Raw genomic sequence first — 18,302 nt, 5'->3', positions numbered from 1 at the left:
CCCTGGCTGAGAGGGCACGGGGGCAGGTCCGACCCTGTGTGAGAGGGCACGGGGGCAGGTCCGACCCTGGCTGAGAGGGCACGGGGGCAGGTCCGACCCTGGCTGAGAGGGCACGGGGGCAGGTCCGACCCTGGCTGAGAGGGCACGGGGGCAGGTCCGGCCCTGGCTGAGAGGGCACGGGGGCAGGTCCGGCCCTGGCTGAGAGAGGGCACGGGGGCAGGTCCGGCCCTGGCCGAGATGTTGGGGACGGAGGCCCAAGGACCTTATGGAGTCAGGTGGGCCAAGGTGTGTGGGAAAATGCAGGGGGGTGACCTCCAGGGCAGGCGGTCCTCCCGTCTAAGACCCTGGCTCAGAGGAGACCTGGATGGATAGTGAGTGGGCCAGGGGAAGGAGGCTCTATGTTGGGGCTGGGAAGCCGTCCACACGGTGGCCTTGGGGCTGAGCCACAAAGAACTGTAAAGACGGCGGGTCACCTCCTGCCTTCCCCGTGTCTTGTTCTGCCTGCGGACGCTGCCTGGCCCTGGTCACCTGCTGCGAGCCTGCTGAACATGGCGAGAGGCTGAGGTCTTTATCTCAGCATCTGGCGGGTTTAGGGGCCTCCTCCTGGCCCCAGGGCTGCCTCAGGGGCAGTCTGGAAAGGCGGGTAGGGCCCCTGACCAAGCAGCCCCAATCCAAGCAGGCCTCCCACAGGCCAGGGCCGTGGGAACCAGGGACCAGGGAGACCATCTGCGTAATTTATCTGGAATTATTTTGCATGAGAGATTTGTCCCTTTTCCCCATTTACTAAGTTATTCAACCATTTATTTATGTCAGTCTAGACTTAGGAGTGTTGTATGCTTAGGTTATAATTCAACACGATTTTGTTTATTTTCTTGCTCATGTGAGTCCAGCTTTGGCCCCTGGGAGCTCTTCTGCTTGGCTCCTGTGCTCTTTTGACATGACCCCATCACTGTGGGGTTTTGCTTTGGTTTATTTTTTGGTTTTTTATGTGTTTTTTATTTTTGTTTTGTTTTGTTTTGTTTTTGAGATGGGGTCCATCTCGGCTCACTACAACCTCTGCCCCCAAGTTCAAGCGATTTCCTGCCTCAGCCTCCCAAGTAGCTTCGATCACAGGTGTGCACCACCACGCCCGGCTAATTTTGTATTTTTAGTAGAGACGGGGTTTCACCATGTTGCCAGGATGGTCTCCAACTCCTGACCTCAAGTGATCCGCTCACCTCAGTCTCCCAAAGTGCTGGGATCACTGGTGTGAGGCACTGCGCTCAGCCTGGCTTGGTTTTGAAATTCCTCAATTTTTAGCTCCACAGGATGCCCCCGGCTCATTGTGTATTTCCTGCCCTGGTCTTGCCATCAGCCACTTCTCCAGGGAGCCCGGCTCCTTCTGTTGGAAAGCAGTAACAGGAGCCGCGGCCTGAGGGCTGGCAGTGCTGGTCGCAGGGGTCACTGCTTCCAGGCCGTCTCGGCCAGCAGAGCGAGAGGCAGCCATGCTCTGCCAGCCTTTGCGAGTCCCCTGAGTGTGCACAGAGCTGCAAATGTTCCTGCGCGTGACCATTGCGCTCGAGCTGACGTCTCCAGCCCTGGCCCACAGCAGCTCATTCTGGCTTCTTCCTCTTGCTGCTATGTGAATTCCCACCAACAGTGGAACGCCTGGGAGCCATCCTCTGCCCATGCACTTAATTGTCTGATTCCAGTGCAGGGGTATAGCCGTGTCAGGATTGTTCACCCGCACCCCACGGAGAACAGCGTCACCGAGTAGAATACGGGGTTGATGAAGAGTTTCTTTTGCCTTCAGTCTTACTGAGGCCAGAAGGCGGCTTGCTCTGTTCCTTCCCACCAGTGATGAGTGAGATTTCCTGCTGCTCTGCAATCTCACCAGCATTTGGTGGCACTGCAATCTGATGGGTGTACGGTAGCATCTCATTATTGTTGTAATTTACAATCCCCTAATGACAGATGATGTCGCACGTCTTTTCATTTACATATCTGCCATCTGTACGTCTTAATCTTTGGTGAGTTGTCTGTTCAGATCTTTTGCCCTGTTTGATTGGGTTATTTGTTTTCTTATCATTTAAAGAGTTTTATTTTTATTTACTTATTTATTTATTTATTGGAGATAGGGTCTTACTCTGTCACCCAGGCTGGAGTGCAATGGCGCGATCTCGGCTCACTGCAACCTCTGCCTCCCAGATTCAAGCAATTCTCCTGCCTCAGCCTCCCAAGTAGCTGGGACTACAGGTGTGCCCCACCACACCTGGGTAATTTTTTTTAGAGACAGAGTCTCGCTGTGCTGCCCAGGATGGTAGGACGGCAGTTCTGTGATGTTTTTCTGGGGGTCCACCGTTCACAGGAGGCAGAAATGGCAAGTCAGGCAGAGCAGGGGCTCTGCTAGAGCAAACATGAGGGAATAGAGAGCGTGTCCCTTAAGTTCATGGGCAAATGTCTGAACGGCCTTTTCTAAAGGAAAGGGGGAGAAGTGGGAAGCCCAGGCTTCTGGGCAGGAGAGATGCCTCTAAGTTCTTGTGGCTGCTTTCAGCTTGAGCCATTTAGGTGCAGAACTGGAAACTGTCAAGGGTGACTAAGCCCTGCTTCTGGCAGGAGAAAGTTAAACTTGTATTCAAAAGTCATGCTCAGGCCGGGCGTGGTGGCTCGTGTCTCTAATCCCAGCACTTTGGGAGGCCAGGGCAGGCAGATCACCTGAGGTCAAGAGTTTGAGACCAGCCTGGGCAACACGGTGAAACCGTCTCTATTAAAATACAAAAAATTATCCAGACACGGTGGTGCATGCCTGCAGTCCCAGCTACTCGGGAGGCTGAGGCAGGAGAATTGCTTGAACCCAGGAGCTGGGTTCTCCTCCTCAGGTCCTCCTGCCCAGGACCTGCAGTGAGCTGAGATCGTACCACTGCACTCCAGCCTGGGCAACAGAACAAGACTCCATCTCAAAAAAAAAAAGAGAGAGAGAGAAAAAAAAAAGGTGATGCTGAGACCAGGAGCAGTGGCTCCCTCTATAGGAAGGCTGAGGCGGGAGAATCACTTGAGGCCAGGAATTTGAGACCAACCTGGGCAATATAGCAAGACCCCATCTCTACAAAAACAGAAGAATGATTTGCAAATATTTTCTACCAGGATGTGGCTTGTCTTTTAATTCACTTTACACTGTATTTTGCAAAATAGTTTTAAATTTTTTTTTTTTTTTTTTTTTTTTTTTTGAGACAGAGTCTCGCTCTGTCGCCCGGGCTGGAGTGCAGTGGCCGGATCTCAGCTCACTGCAAGCTCTGCCTCCCGGGTTCACGCCATTCTCCTGCCTCAGCCTCCCAAGTAGCTGGGACTACAGGCGCCCACCACCGCGCCCGGCTAATTTTTTGTATTTTTTAGTAGAGACGGGGTTTCACCGTGTTAACCAGGATGGTCTCGATCTCCTGACCTCGTGATCCGCCCGTCTCGGCCTCCCAAAGTGCTGGGATTACAGGCTTGAGCCACCGCGCCCGGCCTTAAATTTTATTATAATAAAGTCCAATTGGCCAGGCATGGTGGCTCATGCCTGTAATCCCAGCACTTTGGGAGGCTAAAGCAGGCCAATCACCTGATGTCAGGAGTTCGAGATCAGCCTGGCCAAGATGGTGACACCCCATCTCTACTAAAAAAATATGAAAATTAGCTGGGCATGGTAGTGGGCACCTGTAATCCCACTTACTCAGGAGGCCGAGGCAGGAGAATCGCTTGAACCTGGGAGACGGAGGTTGCAGTGAGCTGAGATCACACCATTGCACTCTAGCCTGGATCACAGAGCAAGACTCCCATCTCGGAAAAAAAAAAAAAATCCAACTTAGTATGGATTTTTTTAGTAGTATTTAGTAGTATTTTTTTTCCTTCATGGATTGTATTTTGTGTTGTATCTAAAAACTCATCACTAAACCCAAGGTCACCTAGATTTTCTCTTGTTGTCTGCTAGAAGTCATATAGATTTGTATTTTACATTAGATGTGTGATTCATTTTCTGAAAGGTGTAAGGTCTGCATCTGGATTAATTTTTTGTGGTGGTGGTGTTGGCATGTGGAAGTCCAGTTGATCCAGCACCATGTGTTGAAAAAGGCCACCTTTTCTCCATTGTGTTGCTTTTGCTCTTTTGTCAAAGATCAGGTGGCTCTGTTGGTGTGAGTCTGTTCCTGAGCTCTTTATTCTGTTCCACTGTCGTATGTGTTTATTCGTCCACGATACCAGACCGTAGACAGTCTTGATCACTGTAGGTTTAGAGTAAGTCTTGAAGTTGGGAATGTCAGCACTCTACTTTTCTTTCTTCTGCAGTATTGTGCTAGCTATTCTGGGTTTGTTGCGTTTCCACATAAACCTTAGAGTCAGTTTGTCAATATCCACAAAATAGCTTACTAGTAGTGTCATTGGGACTACATTAAATCTGTAGATCAAGTTGGGAAAAATTGCTGTCTTAGAAATAATGTATCTTCCAATTGATGAACACAGAATCTCTCTTCATTTATTCAGATCTTTGATTTCTTTCATCAGAATGTTGCAGTTTTTGCATACAAATCCATAATTTTATTAGATTTGTACCTAAGTATTTCATTTTCCCATGGTAAAGTAAGTGATATTGGGTTCTTAATTTCAAATTCCAATTGTTCATTGCTGTTATAAAGCAAAGCAATGGACCTCTGTATGTTAACTTTGTATCCTGGGCAGAGAAGAGGTGAGGGTGAGGCGGTCAGCGCAGGAGCCAGGCCAGGCTGGGCAGGGGGTCCCTGAGTGCCCGAGGCCTCACCTTCTCCTTGGTCATGTCCAGGGGGCCCACCAAGTACTGTCACAGGCACACCTTTAAAACCGAGGTCTGCTGGGCTGTGTGGCCGGGGCAGGCCAGCCAGGCATCCCAGCTCCTGGGGGACCCATGAGGCCCTGACCACAGCTCCACACAGAGCAATCAGAGACACACTTTTGGTTTTTTTCTGAGACAGAGTCTCACTCTGTCACCCAAGCTGGAGTGCAGTGGCACAATCTCAGCTCACTGCAACCTTTACCTCCCAGGTTCAAGCGATTCTCCTGCCTCAGGCTCCCAAGTAACTGAGACTACAGATGTGCATCACCACACCTGCCAAATTTTTGTATTTTTAGTAGAGACAGGATTTCACCATGTTGGCCAGGCTGGTCTCCAACTCCTGAGCTCAGGTGATCTGCCCACCTCGGCCTCCCAAAGTGCTGGAATTACAGGCATGAGCCACTGCACTGAGCCAGGAGTTTTTTATTGATTATTTGGTGTTTTTACCTAGACAATCATGTCATCTGCAAACAAAGATAGCTTTCTTCCCTCTCAGTCTATATACATTGTATTTCTTTTTCTTGTCTTATTGCACTAGCGAGGACTTCAAGTATAATGTTGGATGTGAGTGGTGAGAGGAGGGAAACATCTTTGCCTTATTCCCAATCTTAGGAGAAAGCATCCGCTTTCTCACCATTAAGAATGACATCGGCCGGGCGCGGTGGCTCAAGCCTGTAATCCCAGCACTTTGGGAGGCCGAGATGGGTGGATCATGAGGTCAGGAGATCAAGACCATCCTGGCTAACACAGTGAAACCCCGTCTCTACTAAAAAACACAAAAAGCTAGCCAGGCGAGGTGGCGGGCGCCTGTAGTCCCAGCTACTCGGGAGGCTGAGGCAGGAGAATGGCGTGAACCCAGGAGGCAGAGCTTCCAGTGAGCTGAGATCCGGCCAGTGCACTGCAGCCTGGGCGACAGAGCCAGACTCCGCCTCAAAAAAAAAAAAAAAAAAAGAATGACATTGCCCAGCTAGGCACGGTGGCTCATGCCTGTAATCCCACCACTTTGGGAGACCGAGGTGGGTGGATCACCTGAGGTCGGGAGTTCGAGATCAGCCTGACCAACATGGAGAAACCCCCATCTCTACTAAAAATACAAAAAATTAGCCAGGCGTGGTGGCACATTTCTGTAAATTCAGCTACTCAGGAGGCTGAGGCAGGAGAATCGTTTGAACCTGGGAGGTGGAGGTTGAGGTGAGCCACGATTGTGCCATCACACTCCAGCCTGAGCAACAAGAGTGAAACTCCATCTGAAAAATAAAACAAAACAAAAAAAAGAATGACATTGTCCAGCGCGGTGGCTCATGCCTGTAATCCCAGCACTCTGGGCGGCTAAAGCAGGCAGATAGCTTGAGCCCAGGAGCTTGAGACAAGCCTGGGCAACATGGTCAAACACCATCTCCACAAAAATTGCAAAAATGTTAGCCAGGCATGGTGGTGTGTGCCAGCAGTCCCAGCAACTCACCACTGCGCTCCAACCTGGGCAACAGACACTGTCTCAAAAAAAGAAAAGAAAAGAAAAGAAAAAAAGAATGCCTTTAGCTCTAGGATTTTTGTTGAATTTTTAAAATCTAGTTGAGGAAGTTCCCTCTATTTCTAGTTTGCTAATTGTTTTTATTCTGAATGAATGTTGGATTTTTCAAATTTTTTTCTGCATTGATTGATAACATCATGTGTTTTTTGAACAAATTTTGAACAAGCTTTGCATAATTAGAATAAATGCCACCTGGTTATATAGTGTAATTATTATTTTCATACATTGTTAAATTGGTCTTGCCATGTTTTGTTAAGAATTTTGGCATCTATAGGCCGGGCACGGTGGCTCAAGCCTGTAATCCCAGCACTTTGGGAGGTTGAGGCGGGCAGATCACAAGGTCAAGAGATCGAGAGCATCCTGGCCAACATAGTGAAACCCTGTCTCTAGTAAAAATACAAAAATTAGCTGGGCGAGGTGGCAGGTGCCTGTAGTCCCAGCTACTCGGGAGGCTGAGGCAGGAGAATCACTTGAACCCGGAAGGTGGAGGTTGCAGTGAGCCAAGGTCACGCCACTGCACTCCAGCCTGACGACAGAATGAGATTCTATCTCAAAAAAAGGAAAAAAAAAGAATTTTTGCATCTATATTCGTGAACTACATTGGTCTGTAGTTTTTCTTTCTTATAATGTCTTTATCTGGTTTTGCTATTAGGATAATTTTGACCTCATTGAATAAATTAGAAGTGCTCCCTCTGCTTCTATTTTTGGAAGAGATTGTAGTGAATTGACATAATATCTTTCCTCAATGATTGGTCAGATTCACCAGTGAAACCATTAGGGACTGGTGCTTGCTTTTTGGATGATTATTAATTATTGATTCAATTTCTTTAATACTCAGAGGACTCTTCAGATTCTTCTAATTCTCCAGGTGTGAGTCTTGGTAGTTTGTGTCTTTCTAGTGATCAGTCTATTTCATCTCAGTTAAAATCAAATTTTGAGGCATAGAGTTGTCATAATTATTATTTATTTTCTTCTGCTTGCTTTAGGCTTGATTTGAAGTTCTTTTTCTAGTTTCTTAAGCTTTGAGTATTGATTTAGATCTTTCTTCCTTTTTATTGTGTGCACTGCTTTCCCTGCACCTGACAAATTCTGATAGGTTGTGTATTTTTACTCTTATTTAGTTCAAAATCTATTTTTTTTTTTTTTGACGGAGTCTCGCTCTGTCACCAGGCTGGAGTGCAGTGGCGCAATCTTGGCTTACTGCAACTTCTGCCTCCTGGGTTCACGCCATTCTCCTGCCTCAGCCTCCCGAGTAACTGGGACTACAGGCGCCCGCCACCACGCCCGGCTAATTTTTGTATTTTTAGTAGAGATGGGGTTTCACCGTGTTAGCCAGGTTGGTCTCGATCTCCTGACCTCATGATCCACCTGCCTTGGCCTCCAGAAGCGCTGGGATCACAGGCGTGAGCCACCGCGCCTGGCCGAGTTCAAACCCTTTTAAAAGGTCTCTTGAGACTCTGGCCCATCTGTTATTTAGAAGTGTGTTGTTAAATCCATTTTAAAGTTTTCAGCTGTATTTCTGTTATTGATTTCTAATTTAATTGCACTATAAGAACATATTTTTCATTATTTTTATTTTCAAAATTTTGTTAAGATGTATTTTATGGCCCAGAATGTGGTTTATCTTGCTGTATGCTCCATGTGACCTTGAGAAGAATGTGTATTGCGCTGTTGGTGGATAACATAATTTGTAGATGTCAATTATGTCCAGTCGAACAACAGTGTTGTTTATTATTTTTTATTTTTATCTTTTTTTTTTTTGAGACTGATTCTTTCTCTGTCGCTCAGGCTGGAGTGCAATGGTGCGATCTCAGCTCACTGCAACCTCCACCTTGTGATTCAGGTGATTCTCCTGCCTCAGCCTCCTGAGTAGCTGGGATTACAGGCACGTGCCACCACACCCACCTACTTCTTATATTTTTAAGTAGAGATGGAGTTTCACCATGTTGCCCAGGTTGGTCCCATGTTGCCCAGATTGGTCCCAAACTCCCAGCCTCAGGTGATCCACCCACCTCAGCCTCCCAAAGTGCTGGGATGACAGACGTGAGCCACCGCGCCTGGCCAACGGTGTTGTTTAGTTCAGCAATGTTCTTACTGAGCCTCTGCCTGCTGGATGTGCTCATTCTGATAGAGGGTAGTAAGTCTCCAACAGTAGTGGAGGATGTGTCTCTCCTTACAGCTTTATCAGCTTTTGTTTCATGTGTTTTGATGCTTTGTTATTAGATGTATGAACATGAATGATTTTTATGTCTTCATAGAGAAACAACCCCTTTATCATGTTGTGATGCCCCTTCTACCAATCATTTTCCTTGTTCTAAAGTACTCTTTGTCTAAATTAATATAGCTACCCCAGTGTCCTTGGATTCATTTTAGCATAGGATATATTTCTTCATTCCTTACTTTTAAACTATGTGTGTCTTTATACTTAAAGTGGGTTTTTTACAGACAACATATATATATAGGGTCAGGTCTTAGTTCTTTTTATCCACTCTGAAAATCTGTCAACTGGTGTATTTAGGCTATTCACACTTAAAGTGATTATTGATATAGTTGGATTAATATATATACCATATTCTTAACTCTTTTCTCTGCATTGCACTTAGTCTTCATTATTATCATCCCCTCTTTTTTCTGCCTTCTCTGGTTTTAATCGAGCATCTTATCCCATACTCTCTCCTCTCTTAGCTTATCAGTTATACTTGTTTTTCTTTTTCTTTTTCTTTCTTTCTTTTTTTTTTTTTTTGAGACAGAGTTTCACTCTTTTTGCCCAGGCTGGAGTGCAGTGGCGCAATCTCAGCTCACTGCAACCTCCGCCTCCCAGGTTCAAGTGATTCTTCTGCCTCAGCCTCCCGAGTAGCTGGGATTATAGGCATGTACCACCACCCCGGCTAATTTTGTATTTTTAGTAGAGACAGGGTTTCTCCATGTTGGTCAGGCTGATCTTGAACTCCCGACCTCAGGTGATCCACCTGCCTCGGCCTCCCAAAGTGCTGGGATTACAGGCGTAAGCCACTGCACCTGGCTATACTTGTTTTTCTAAAAAAAATTTAGCATTTCCCCAGAATTTGCAATAATCATTTATGACTACTCTAAGCCCTCTTCCAAATAGCATTATACTGCTTCACTAGAGTGCAGCTATCTCACAGCAATGTACCTACAATTTCTCACTTCCACACTTACAAAATTTCTGTCATTTATTTTACTCATCCATGTGCTATAATCATGTAATATACTGTTACTATTATTACTTTGAACAAATAGTTATTAGAGAAATTAAGAAAAAGAAAATATGTTACTTTCCTGTCATTTATTTGTTTTCTGCTGCTGTTCCTTTTTTCACGCATATCCGAGTTTCTGATCTATCTCATTCTTCCTGTTTCCAAGGAACTTCTTTGAACATTTTCTGCAGGGCCAGACCACTGGTAACACATTCCTCAGTTTCTGTTTATCTGAGAAAGTCTTTATTTCTCCTTCACTTCTGAAGGAGAACTTTACTGGATATAGAATTATAAGTTAGCACATTTTTCTTCTCAACACTTCCAATACTTCACTCCACTCTCCTCTCGCTCGCATTGTTTCTGATGAGCTGTTTCCAACGTCTGCTTCCACTCTTGGTCAGATGTTCCCCCACCCCCAGCTTCCCTCGAGGTTTTCAGGTTGGTTTTGTGCAGTTTGAATATGATGTGCCTTAGGATCCGTTTTTTGACATTTGTCTTTTTTCACAGTCACTGAGCATCCTAGACGTGCGGTTTGGTGTCTGTCAATAATGTGGGCAAATCTCAGCCATTATTACTCCCACCATGTCTTCCCCTTCCCTCTTTCGGCTCCTCCCGGCACCCGCCGCCCTCCGGCACCTTCTGTATCTGTCTCTCTGCTCTGCTGCCTCCGCTCGTGGTTCCCTCTGCATTTCTCCTTCAGACACGCGCAGCCTCCGGACGGGCCATGGTGCTCTGCATTTCTGCCTGGCATCTCCTGTGCTCCAGCAGCCTTGTCCTTCCAGAGCGTCCATCTCTTTGCTTATGTTACCGTCTGCTCTCATGTGCTGCCTCCTTTTTCTAGTAGCGCCATTAGCATATTGATCATCGTAATTTTACTTTTTTTTTTTTTTTTTTTTGAGACATTGTCTTGCTCTGTGGCCCTGGCTGGAGTGCAGTGGCAGCATCTTGGCTCACTGCAGTCTCCGCCTCCTGGGTTCTAGTGATTCTCCTGCCTCAGCCTCCTGAGTAGCTGGGATGACAGGCACCCACCACCACGGCCCAGCTAATTTTTGTATTTTTAGTAGAGATGGGTTGTCACCATGTTGGCCAGGCTGGTCTTGATCTCCTGACTTCAGTTGAACTGCCCGCCTCGGCCTCCCAAAGTGCTAGAATTACAGGCGTGCGCCACCTTGCCCAGCCTGATCATAGTAATTTTAAATTCCCAGTCTGATAATTCCCAACTTCGTGTCACATCTGAGTCTGGTTCTGAGCTTGCTTTGTCTTTATGGACTGTTGCTTTTTCTCGCCTTTTAGCGTGACTTGTAATTTTTGGCCAAAGCAGGAATTGGGGCAAATCAGCCTTGAGTGTGGGATTTGGGGTCCATCTGGCCCGGAACTGGGCTGTATTGAACATTGGCTGCAGCTGAGGGTGCCAGCAGCTTCCGCGCCCTTGCTTGTGGTTTGCTTTTGCTCCCGTATCAACTTGAGCTGCCATAACAAAATACCACACACCAAGCGCCTTAGACAGCAGGCATTCGCTTCTGACACTTCTGGAGGAGGCGAAGTTCCAGATGAAGGTGCTGACCAGTTCTGTTTCTGGCGAGGGCTCTCTCCCTGACTTGCTGTGTCCTCGTCCCATAAGGGCACCAATCCTCTCGTGGGGGCCCCACGCTCGTGACCTCACCTAACGCTAATCATCCCCCAGGGCCCCACCTCCACTCACCGTCACATCTGGGGTGAGGGCTTCACAGATGCACGGGGGGAGGGGCACGTAATCTGGTCCACAGCAGGGACCACCCAGCAACAGACCTCAGTTTTTTGTTGTTTTTTTTTTTTTTTTTTTTGAGACGGAGTCTCTCTCTGTCGCCCAGGCTGGAGTGCAGTGGCGCAATCTCGGCTCACTGCAAGCTCCACCTCCCAGGTTCACGCCATTCTCCTGCCTCAGCCTCCTGAGTAGCTGGGACTACAGGCGCCCGCCACTGTGCCCGGCTAATTTTTTTCTATTTTTAGTAGAGACGGGGTTTCACCATGGTCTCGATCTCCTGACCTTGTGATCCGCCCGCCTCGGCCTTCCAAAGTGCTGGGATTACAGGCGTGAGCCACCGCGCCCGGCCCAGACCTCAGTTTTAAAAGTGTGGCTCTGGCCAGGTGTGATGGCTCATGCCTGTAATCCCAGCACTTTGGGAGGCTAAGGAGGGCAGATCACCTGAGGTCAGGAGTTCGAGACCAGCCTGGCCAAAATGGTGAAATCCTGTCTCTACTAAAACATACAAAAAATTATCTGGGCATGGTGGTGTGGGCCTGTAACACCAGCTACTCAGGACACTGAGGCAGAAAAATTGCTTGAACCCAGGAGGCAGAGGTCGCAGTGAGCCGAGATCATGCCACTGCACTCTAGCCTGGGCAACAAGAGCAAAACTGCGTCAAGGAAGGAAGGAAGGAAGGAAGATCCAAGAGTCAGGCATGTTTGCCCATTCTGTTGTCTGGTCACCCCAGCTCTAAACCAGGCAATAAGTGAATTGCCAACACCTAGGAAACCCCTTGTTTCCAGCCTCTCAGCCTGCAGGCGTGTGGAGACCAGCTCAAGGTTCTAACACATGACCTTGTGTCTCCATGCGAGACTTTTGATTTTGCACCAGACGTTGCCCAATCCTAGGAAAAGCTGTTTCTGGGCCTTCCCCTCCGAACGGCATTTTTAGGCATCCTGACTTGCAGGAGGCACAGGCCTGCCTCACGGCTCTTTTTGAAAATAGAAGTTTGTGATGAGCAAAGATTGGCCCCCGAGGTCCACCCAATGCCTGCACTTTGTCTGCCTCCTCCTTGAGCTGTGGAAGGAAAGCTGGTCACTGGGATTAGAGCAGCCTCCGAGCATTCACCCCTCCCTCTGTCCAGGGCCGTCACCTGGACAATCAGGAACTACCTTCTGTCCCAGGCACCCTCCGGACTGGAGGCCCCTGCCACTCCCTTTCTGAAAAGCCTCTCGGACATTCCCATCAGAGCCAGTAGAAGCCACAGGGAAGCCACGGGTTAGGCCCTGTGGAGTTCAGGTTTCTGTCTGACCTGTCAGGACAGCTGCCAGTTGGGCTTAGTGGAGCAATTCCCACGGCCCAGCCATCTGAGCTGAAGCAAAGCTGCATGAAGGGCCTGTGGGTGCAGGGCTGTGGCTCCCACCTCCCTGCCGGCCACGCGTCAGGACCCAGAGGCTCGCTGCAAGGGCAGAGGACGTGCCTCGACTCTTGCATCCTGTGAGCAAGCAGAGCCATTCAGAAGTGAGAGGCAGCCAGGAGGAGCGGGCATGGTCTGTGCACACCCGGCAGTGGCGGGAGCCTGTTGAGCTGGCCAACTTCGTGACTCAGGGCCCCGCCATGATGCGCTAGATGGAGCTGTGGGGAGAGACACCCTAGCACAGCAACCCGTCTGCTGTAGCGAAGCCCCGGGCACAGGCAACAGTGACCCACAGTTAGGGGCGGGGTGGCTGGGCCTAGATGTCTATCACCTTCCCTTTTAATATAACTTTCTAGTTTATAGGTTACATGATTTAATTGTAAAAATGGCTATGTTTAACAACTGGCTCTCAGAATTCCTGAGGATTCAACAACTAGCTCAGAATCTCACCGTGAGTGAGAGGAAGCCCTCAGCCCTGATGCCAGGACACACAGTAGATCTGGCGGTGTCAAGGCCCTGGGCCCGGCAGGGAAACGTCTCCAGAAACAAGGCTCCTGAGCCGCAGGCCCCAGGGCTATGAAGAGCCATCTCCGTTCAGCAGGCCCCAGGGCTATGAAGAGCAGCCTAGCCTTGCTGTTTGCACCTGCTGTTTTCCTAAGTCCTGTTCTGGACCCACTAACTCCAGTTGGACTAAACTGACTTCTGCACACATGCACGGGACCAAAGCCCCTGACCAGTGCAGGGACACAGAGGGCGGGACATACTCAGATAAGGGCTGGGAAGCCTGGGAGCTTCTGCTGAGGGTGGCACCAGCAGCAGTTCCACGACCGTGACTGCAGCCAGGGAGGCTCAATGACGGTGACTGCGGCCAGGGCGGCTCCGGGACCAAAACTGCGGCCAGGGCGGCTCCAGGACCGTGACTGTGGCCAGGGCAGGAGAGTGCGGAGGCCACTGAGGAGAGTCCACGCCCATCGGTGAGGCAGGAGTCAGTGTAGGCTGCAGACCGGGCGGAGATTGGAAGGCAGGGGTCAGGGTCACTGGAGAAACATGGCTCAGGAAAGGCTTCAGGGAGAAAAAGGTGTCAGACACCGTGTGGAGAGAGGCTGGTGCTTGAGGGCTGCTGGGGGGCCGGGCCTCAGCAGGGAGGGAGGGAGGGGCTCTGGAAACAGCAGAGCTGGCACTGAGGACGTCACCAGGGAAGAACAGTGACGTGCATGGACCTGGAGGATGCCGTTGGCCGAAAGAAGCAAGGATCTCACTCACGTGTGGGATCCAAAAACCCTGAATTCATGGAAACAGCGAGTGGAAAGGGGGTTGCAGGAGGCCGGGGCAGGAAGAGAGAAAGCAGAGACATTGGTCAAAGGGTGCAAAGTGTTCGTTAGCTGGAGCTGTGGGCTTCAAGGTCAGCCGCGCTGCATGGCGGCCACCGCTGCTATTAATCACAGCACACAGGGTGCTCGGTAAGTGCGGTTTGCTTCCGAGGATTTATTAGGTGGGAAAAGTTTTAAGTTAAAAGAACAATAAGAATGTAAAACAATACAGTAGAACAGCCATTTTCATGGCATTGCATTGCACTGGGTGCTGAGTCATCGGAGATGGTTTAAGGTGTGGGGGGCGTGTGCAACCTCTGTGCAAACTCTAGACCATTTCCTATCTGGGACTTGAGCATCCTCGGATTTTGATATCAGAGCGGCGTCCTGGAACCAGTTTCCCTGAGGATACCGAGGGATGACTGTGTCATATACCAAATTGCTAGAAAATCGATTTGCAATGTTCTCACCACAAAAAAGTAAGTTGGTGAGGTGATGGATATGTTGATTAGCTTAATTGAATCTTTCTGCAACAAATACATAGATCAGAACATCACACCAAACCCCGTAACACATAAACCCCATAAATACACACAATTATTCAACCGAATATAAACTAAAATCAGTAAAATCAATGTATTGGGAAATAAAGCTACGAACGTCTCACTGCCCTTGGCAACAGGAGAGCCTGGTCCTGTTCCCACCATGAGCTGAGTGCCAGGGGGTGGAACTTCAGAGGGCCTGGTGGGGAGAGAGCCGGGCTAGGACGCCGCAGCGGAGGAGAGGGAGCTGGCACCACGCGGTAGGAGACCCAGCAGCTGCCGCGAGTGTGAGAAGGCGGGGCCTGGAGGGGCCTAGGTCTGGACCTTGACCAAGGAGGCAGAGAAAGGTGGACCCAGGAGGGCCCTGGGGTGAGTCTGAGCCTGGCGGCAGCACTAACCCAGCAGCCAGGGGCCCGTGCGGTGGGACGTCCTGCGCAGGGTCTGGCCAGGACCTCGTGGAGTGCGTCAGCAACGCTTCACTCTCAGACACTTAGCGGAAGCCACAGGAGGCCCCACATCCAGAAACCACGGCCGGATGTTCTCAAAGCCCAGCTCGCCACAGGCGGTTCTGCAGCAGCCGGGAGGAAGAAGGGCTGGTCGGATGTCTGCCTCTGTAGGTCCAAGCGGCGGATTCCACTTTCCACTCGTCCACTTGTGAGTGATGAGGGGATGTTTGCCTCTGAAGGTCAAAGCAGCAGATTCCACTTTCCGCTTGTCCACTCGTGAGTGATCAGGGACGTGACCGCAGCCTGGAGGCCTTACCGCCAGCCGGTTCCCAGGCCCCGCGCGTGTGGGTGCCACACGCTCAGATGAAACCTGGCCACGGAGCCGCCAATCAGGGTCTGTGCCGGGCTCCACGGCTGGGCAGGTGGTCAGATGCAGGAGCGCACCTGTGTGTCAGGCTTGAGTTGACCCCGTGCTGCTGTGGTCAGACAGGCGTGAGGGTGGGGTGGTCGCAGGCCCACAGGTGTGCCCCTCCCTGCAGGTGCTGCTGTGGTCGGCCAACAAGGTGTTTGAGGAGCTGACGGACATCGAGAGGCAGTTCCACAAGGCCTTCTACACGGTGCGGGCCTACCTCAACTGTGAGCGCTACTCTGTGGGCCTCCTGGACATGACCAAGGAGAAGGTGAGGCTTCGGCGGCTCAGGGACCCCCTGCCTGGCCCGACCCAGGTCCCACGCTGACCGCCCCACCCTCACCTCTTCTCTGCCCAGGAATTTTTTGACGTGTGGCCTGTGCTGATGGGAGAGTCCCAGCCGTACTCGGGCCCACGTACGCCGGATGGCCGGGTGAGTCTTAGGGGAGGGGCCCAGGGCCCGTCCACATGCCTCTGCTTCCCTGGCTCCAACTTCAGGGCAGGAGAAGGAGGGATAGGAGTAGGGTTTGGGGAAGTGGGAACTGGCGGGGGGGCTCCCGGGTGCCTATCTGTCGTCTCCACCAGGCTCCCCTACTGCTGCGCTCCAGGGATGGGGTGTCCAGGGCTGGTCCCCAAACGAGGGCCGCCAGGCTGGCTGTGAAGGCCCACGTCGGCTCTGATTGCGGGGACTCCTGCTGCCCCATCTCCCCGCGTGGGACCTCCTGTGCACGTGTAGGGTGTGTGTGTGTGTGTGTGTGTGTGAGAGTACGGGCCCAGCTTGTGCGTGGGATTGTGTGAGACACAGACTGGGAAGACAGATCTAAACCACGGCGTGAGATGCGTGTCCCGTGAGTATTGGTGACGGTCTGCTTGTGTGTGGACGTGGGTGTGAGTGCGTCCGCGCTCGTAGAATTCCTGTGCACGGCAGAAACATCTCGTCATGTGTGTACACATGCACAGTTACATGTGTGGGAGTGTGCATGTGTGTGCATGTGTGTGTCTGTGTGTAACTGTATGTGTGCGTGTGGGAGCCCCTGGGAGCTTGGCCAGGCTGTGTGTGTCTGCATGTAACTGTGTGTGTGTAACTGTGTGTGTGCGTGTGGAGCTTGGCCAGGCTGTGTGTGTCTGTATGTAACTGTGTGTGTGTAACTGTGTGTGTGTAACTGTGTGTGTGTAACTGTGTGTGTGTGTGTGTGGAGCTTGGCCAGGCTGTGTGTGTCTGTGTGTAACTGTGTGTGTGTGTAACTGTGTGTGTGCATGTGGAGCTTGGCCAGGCTGTGTGTGTCTGTGTGTAACTGTGTGTGTGTGTAACTGTGTGTGTGCATGTGGAGCTTGGCCAGGCTGTGTGTGTCTGTGTGTAACTGTGTGTGTGTAACTGTGTGTGTGTAACTGTGTGTGTGCGTGTGGAGCTTGGCCAGGCTGTGTGTGTCTGTGTGTAACTGTGTGTGTGTAACTGTGTGTGTGTGTGGAGCTTGGCCAGGCTGTGTGTGTCTGTGTGTAACTGTGTGTGTGTGTAACTGTGTGTGTGTAACTGTGTGTGTGCGTGTGGAGCTTGGCCAGGCAACCCACCAACCGAGGTCTTTTGTTTCTCAGGAAATCGTCTTCTACAAAGTGATCGACTACATCCTCCATGGCAAGGAGGAAATCAAGGTCATTCCGTAAGTGCCGGGTTTTGCCAGAAGCATCCCCGGGGGAGGGACCACCCCTCAGACCCGGGCTCAGCCTCCAGGGCCATCCTCCCAGGGCCTCCCATGGTGTGGTCAGCAGCGCCGGCCTGGTCTGGCCCCACCTGTGGTGCTCTGTGTGCCGTGGGGCATAGTGGAGTGGGGGGGTGAGACAGAAGCCAACTCACTGTTCTGGGAGATGGTGAGGAGGACGTGGGCAGCGGAGGAGCCTGAGTCACTGTGGACATCCAGAGTGGACGTCCAGGGACCAGGCAAGCTGTCCAGGTGGCCTCGTTAGCACCAATTGAGCATGAAGGCTCCAGGACCTGACCCTGTCTCCACCAGCCCAACCCAGACAGTGGAGCCTCCAGCTGGGAGGCCGAGTCTTGGCCCTGTGGGGCTGGAAGAGGAGGGAAGTCCAGTCCGGAGGTCAGGGCAGGACTCCAGCCAAGGGAGGGACAGCTGTGTGGCCCAGTGGCCCTGTGATCCCATAAGCCTATCGGGACCCTATCCCCAGACCCCAAGCAGGAACCAGGATCCAGATGCCAGGCTTGAGCACAAGTCAGGGTCAGGGTGGCAGGGCAGGCACCAACGCTGAGTCCTAGAAGACAGGCTGAAGCCACACAGCCTCCAGAGAGGGAAGGGTTCCAAGAGCGAGGGGCCCCAGCATGGCAGCATGGGGAGGAGGGAGAAGGAAGCACAGCCGTCCTCCAACCCGCACCCTGGCCTCCTCAGCCCCCTGGAGCTCAGAGAAGAGAGTAAATGCTGAGGATGGCACACTGCGCCAGAGACCCCCAGACCCCTGCACACATGCCCAGTCCATCTGACTCCTGCACATACACGTCCAGCCCAGCCCAGTCCCTCTGACCCCTGCACACACATGTCCAGTCCGGCCTGGTGCCTCTCATCCCTGCACACACACGTCCAGCCCAGCTCGGCCCCTCTCACCCCTGCACACCTACATCTAGGCCAGCCCTGCACTTCTGACCCCTACACACACACGTGCAGCCCAGCCCGGCCCCTCTCACCCCTGCACACACACGTCCAGCCCGGCCTGGTGCCCCTCACCCCTGCACACACACGTCCTGCCCAGCCCAGCCCCTCACCCCTGCACACACACGTCCATCCTGGCCCGGCCCCTTTCACTCCTGCACACACACGTCCATCCTGGCCCGGCCCCTTTCACCCCTGCACACACACGTCCAACCCAGGCCTG

The 18,302-nt window shown here is 51.3% G+C and overlaps 1 protein-coding gene and 1 long non-coding RNA gene across 3 annotated transcripts in view; one reads left to right on the top strand and one right to left on the bottom strand.

The window, feature by feature from the left end:
• Positions 1-18,302, top strand: part of LOC105483810 (phosphodiesterase 6B) — a 43,832-nt gene that overhangs the window by 9,835 nt on the left and 15,695 nt on the right. For both annotated transcript variants that reach the window (XM_071093934.1, XM_071093933.1), the window contains exons 4-6: positions 15,553-15,693; positions 15,781-15,855; positions 17,016-17,080. In XM_071093934.1, coding sequence (XP_070950035.1) covers positions 15,553-15,693; positions 15,781-15,855; positions 17,016-17,080 — 281 coding nt within the window. The remainder of the gene's footprint in view (positions 1-15,552; positions 15,694-15,780; positions 15,856-17,015; positions 17,081-18,302) is intronic.
• Positions 15,593-18,061, bottom strand: LOC105483809 (uncharacterized). Its single transcript, XR_988599.3, has 3 exons — positions 17,275-18,061; positions 15,766-15,914; positions 15,593-15,672 (listed from the first exon to the last, which is right to left on the bottom strand). It is a non-coding gene; the product is annotated as an uncharacterized lncRNA (long non-coding RNA).

The sequence above is a fragment of the Macaca nemestrina genome, chromosome 3, assembly GCF_043159975.1.
Source record: "Macaca nemestrina isolate mMacNem1 chromosome 3, mMacNem.hap1, whole genome shotgun sequence".
Taxonomy (NCBI): domain Eukaryota; kingdom Metazoa; phylum Chordata; class Mammalia; order Primates; family Cercopithecidae; genus Macaca; species Macaca nemestrina.
This window is presented reverse-complemented; position numbering and strand designations above follow the sequence as displayed.